Raw genomic sequence first — 4,669 nt, forward strand, 5'->3', positions numbered from 1 at the left:
ACTGTATGAGTTTATCAAGGACTAAAAATATGACTTTTTTCTGTTATGAATTTTTTTTAATTTGTTATTTTGTTAATTGTTACTTTCCTTTTGTGACTACATAATCTTCTTGTCTATCACTTGTTTGGCAGAATATTTCAGCTCAGGCAGATGGTGAAGAGCAAGAAATTGTAAGTACTTATTCTAGTCCAGGGCCATCTAGTCATGGAACTAATGGAAGAGCTGTATCAATTTAGTTTATTACTCTATATATACACCCATATGCAGAAAGGTATTCCTAACTATTAATTTATTATGCAACTAGTTTTGGAGTGATTTATTAAGTAGTAATATAGAGCATATTATTATTCTAATGCTGGACAAAATGAGTTACTAGATATATATTATATAAATGTTGACTTGCTAAGTAAATTAGTTAATATATTAATTAATTAAAAAACTAATATAATTTGACAAATTATGTGTAATTTGTATTTAAAAAAATTATTACAAAATAAGTAGTATTTTGTAACTAAAGAAAAAAATGTTACAAAATCAAGTTACATTTTGTAACAAAATTTTATGATAGGAAAAAAGATATTGTCACAAAAAATATTTTGAAGATCAAAATTTGTTATCACTTTTGTAACGAGTTTTGATTTTTTGTATCAGAAAAATTTGTTACAAAATATCACTTTGAATTGTAACAGTTCTGTTTTTTGTTACAAAAACTTTTTGTAACGGGACATACTGCAACGATCCCTTTTTTTGTTATAAAATTCTTTTGTTTCAAAATTTCGATTTTTGTAACAATTTTTTTTGTTACAAATATTGTTTTTTCTTGTAGTGTACCCATAATAATATCTTTCATGAACGTACCAAACACATTGAGATTGATTGTTACTTCATTCGGCAACCTCTCCTTATTGGTATTGTTCGTCTCATAACTGTTGGGACTCTGATCAGGTTGCTGATATTTTTACGAAGGCCCATCATAATCCTACTCATTTTTGGACTTTAGTGTCCAAATTCAAGATGATATCCTTAACTCCCACTTGAATTTGAGGAGGGATATTAGAATATAATTAGGATCAATTAGTTATAATTAGGTCAATTAACATCAATTAGTATATCTTTATATTTATTATAAGATATTATATTTTTATTAATTTGATCCTTTTAACATCTATATATACCCTTGTATACTTATTATTTCATCGACTCAATAATATACTATACTATATTTAATTTAGTCTCTTATTTTTAACTCCTAATTATACTCTAACAGATTGAAAGTTGCCCTGCTGCCCCTACCGGCAGCTGACAATACTCTAACAGATCGAAAGTTGCACCCCTACCGGCAGCTGGCAAGGAACAGAGAAAACTGGATTCTGAGAAAGAGAGATTACCTACAAGTTAATACCACACACAACACTTTAAACATTTTAGGGTGTGTGTGGTTGGAGGAATTATAAATAATTCCTAGAAATTTTCAGATGAGAATATCATATTCTCATATTTGGTTCAAAGTTTGAAAAACTATTCCTAAACAAGTTTGATTCTAGGGAATCAAAATACCATCATTTCAATTCCCACCTTTCCCTTGGATATCTTAAATTCCCATAGAAATGAAATCTTTATAACAATATAATACTTGAACCACACATGCCCTTAGCGTCAATAGCTTACCTACTTGTTTAACCACACTGAGCACTCCCTTCTCATTTCTCACCATTTTCAGCTGCCCATTACCGTAATTTGATATCTATATCAAGACCTATTTTAGTCATTTGAAGCCTCACTCTACGGCAATTAGAAACCTAGAACCTATACGTACATAGAACGCTCAAGTTTCAGCTACTTACAGCGGCACACGTGAAGCGTTTCACATATTTTATATGTATATATCATAAGTCTATTTAATTTATAAACTAAAATCATTTATTAAAGTTAACTATTAATATAAAATACATAATAAAATATAAAATATATATTTAAAATAAATTAAATAATATATTTATATATAAATATATAATAATAATTAAATTTAATAACAGATTTTAATTTAAACATAAAATAATTGATATATATATAAGCATTTTAAAATTTTAATTATTATATATAATTAGTTAAAAGTTCAATACGGCTTCTTTCCCCCACGTTTTCTAAATGTATTTCTAATTTTTAACTTTAGAGAATAAAATACTATTTTCGGTATTTTGTTTTTGATCCGTTCTAATCAAGCAGCACCCTTTACTTGACTAAAGTATATTAATAAATTATATATGAGAATAATGGTTAATAAAATTATAATTCAATTGTTTAAATTAAATATAAACAAAAATATTTAATCATTGGTAACTTGAAGCGTAAACAAATACGTATTAGGAAATTTGATTAAGTTTTATCTTTTCAGTTTTAGCTTCACTCAAAGTAAGAATAACAAAATTATAAGTAATTATTAATACAATGAGTCCTCCTATATATATGAACAATTTTTTTTATAACTAAGTTTAATTAAATTATTTAAATAATTTATTGGCCAAACAAAAATTATTCACATAAATTTGCGAATGAATTACACACTTCAATTTCATGTTTTTTAATTTTTTTTCTTTAGTGCTTTTTTTTCCGTGCAATTACACAAAACTAACTCTATCAGCTGCCTAACTCTAACAATAATGTCTAACTTGTTGTATTTACTAACAGCACTAACTAACTTTATTTTGCTGACTTAACTCTATCATGACCCCTGCTAATTGGCCTCTCTACTATTGCTTTAGGCTTGTTGACTGATTTGCTAGCATTCTATCATGACCCTTGCTAATTGGCCGCTTTACTACTGCTTCGGGCTTGCTGACCAAGTTTGCTAACATTCTATCATGAACCCTCCTATCCAACCTGTCTAGTTTTGCTTCTGACCCTCCTTTATAACCACCATTCCTTTCTGAATTTCCAGGGTGCTCCCTGAATGCCCTCTCCCTTGACTCTTCTTGATTGAGCCCAGTAATATTAAGCTTCTTCAAGTCTTCCACCATAATCTTAGACCTGAATTCCAGAAATGCAGCACTTAGCAAAGGTTTTGTCAACACATCAGCTAGTTGTACTGTACCAGGGACATGACTGACTTGAACTATCTTTTTAGACACATAATCTCGGACAAAATGCAAGTCAAATTCAAAGTGCTTAGACTTTGAGTGCAGAATCGGATTTACAGCAAGCAATACAACACTTAGATTATCACAGAACATTGAAAGAGGTGTTGAGAGTTTGGCACGAAGCTCAATCATGAGATTCTTGATCCAGATCAGTTCAGCAATAAGATCAGCCATAGCTCTGTGCTCAGCTTCGGTGTTGGATCTTGCAACAGCACCTTACTTCTTTGAACTCCACGAGATCAAATTGTCTCCAAGAAAAACACAGAAGCCTCCAGTGGATTTTCTGTCATCCGGATCTCCTCCCCAATCAGAGTCAATGTAGGCTCTAATGTTGTGGACAGTGGTTTTGTGCAAGTGTAGACCAAAGCTTGCTGTACCACTTACATACATGAGCATCCTTTTCACTAGCTTCCAGTGCTCATCTAAGGGTGTTTGCATGAATTGAGACACCTTGCCAACATCATAGGCTAATTCTGGTCGAGTGATAGTTAGGTACTGCAGGCTGCCCACTACTGAAAAAGGTAAAGGTGTTTGACATGGTTTGCAATTTTCTATTTCAGCCTTCTTGAGTATGTTTTTGACATACTTCTCTTGTGATAGTATTAGACCACCCGCAACTGTTTTAGTGACTTGAATACTAAGAAAGTAATGTAGTTCACCCATGTCCTTCAGTGCAAACTGATTGTTAAGCTGCTGAATTACTTGAGAAACTACTTTGTCAAAGTTTCCTGTGATGAGTATATCATCTACATATACCAATACAAACACCACTGAGTTATGCCTAAATCTAATGAAGACAGAAACATAAGACTTTGTGGCAAGAAATCCCAAGTGTTGCAAGGCTGTGGAGAGCTTGTGATACCAGGCCCTTAGTGCCTACTTTAAGCCATAGAGAGCCTTTGTGAGTTTGCATACTAAGCTTCCATCACCAACTTCATAACCTCTTGGCTGTTTCATATAGACATACTCAGCCACGTCACCATGCTGGAAAGCATTATTTACATCAAGTTGCTTGATTTTTCAGCTCTTGGACAGGGCCAGCGTGAGCACAATTCTAATTGAGGTAGGTTTTATCACAAGGATGTAAGTCTCAGTGAAGTCAAAGCCAGGCCTTTGTGAAAAGTCCTGGGCTACCAATCGAGCTTTATATTTTTGTAGGGAGCCATCTGCATTGTACTTGGCTCGAAACACCCATCTACTCTCAATAGCTTCTCTTCCTTCAGGTAAAGGAACTAACTTCCATGTATGATTCTGCATTAGAGCACTATATTCTGCATCCATATCAGCCTTCCAGGTTGGGTGAGATAAGGCATCTTTCACTGTTTGGGTTCAATACCAGCTGAGAAAACTTTGAGTTTGAACACCCCATTCTTGCTTCTTGTGATCATTGGGTGAGTATTTAGAGCAATGGTTTGAGGATCTGGCTGATTGTCCATAAGTGGAAGGACAAATTCTAGGTCGGAAATAGGAATTAGAATTGGTATGTTAGAGGGGGCTGAGGGTGTAGGGAAGTTAGAGGCAGAGTTACTGAG

At 32.9% G+C, this 4,669-nt stretch overlaps 1 protein-coding gene across 1 annotated transcript; it reads right to left on the reverse strand.

The window, feature by feature from the left end:
* Positions 1–3,353: 3,353 nt before the first annotated feature.
* On the reverse strand, positions 3,354–4,418 carry LOC112778889 (uncharacterized mitochondrial protein AtMg00810-like). Its single transcript, XM_025823163.1, has 3 exons — positions 4,215–4,418; positions 4,018–4,121; positions 3,354–3,924 (listed from the first exon to the last, which is right to left on the reverse strand). Exons 1-3 carry the CDS (start codon positions 4,416–4,418, stop codon positions 3,354–3,356), a joined length of 879 nt encoding a protein of 292 aa, XP_025678948.1.
* Between the last annotated feature and the right edge of the window lie 251 nt (positions 4,419–4,669).

The sequence above is a fragment of the Arachis hypogaea genome, chromosome 19 (genome assembly GCF_003086295.3).
Source record: "Arachis hypogaea cultivar Tifrunner chromosome 19, arahy.Tifrunner.gnm2.J5K5, whole genome shotgun sequence".
Classification (NCBI taxonomy): Eukaryota; Viridiplantae; Streptophyta; class Magnoliopsida; order Fabales; family Fabaceae; genus Arachis; species Arachis hypogaea.

Coding starts and splice junctions, on each gene's coding strand:
- LOC112778889 (XM_025823163.1), bottom strand. CDS start 4,418: ATGGATGCAGAATATAGTGCTCTAATGCAGAATCATACATGGAAGTTA. Junction 4,122..4,214: donor TCACTGAGACTTACATCCTT/GTGATAAAACCT, acceptor AATGCTTTCCAG/CATGGTGACGTGGCTGAGTA. Junction 3,925..4,017: donor AAGGCTCTCTATGGCTTAAA/GTAGGCACTAAG, acceptor TGTCTTCATTAG/ATTTAGGCATAACTCAGTGG.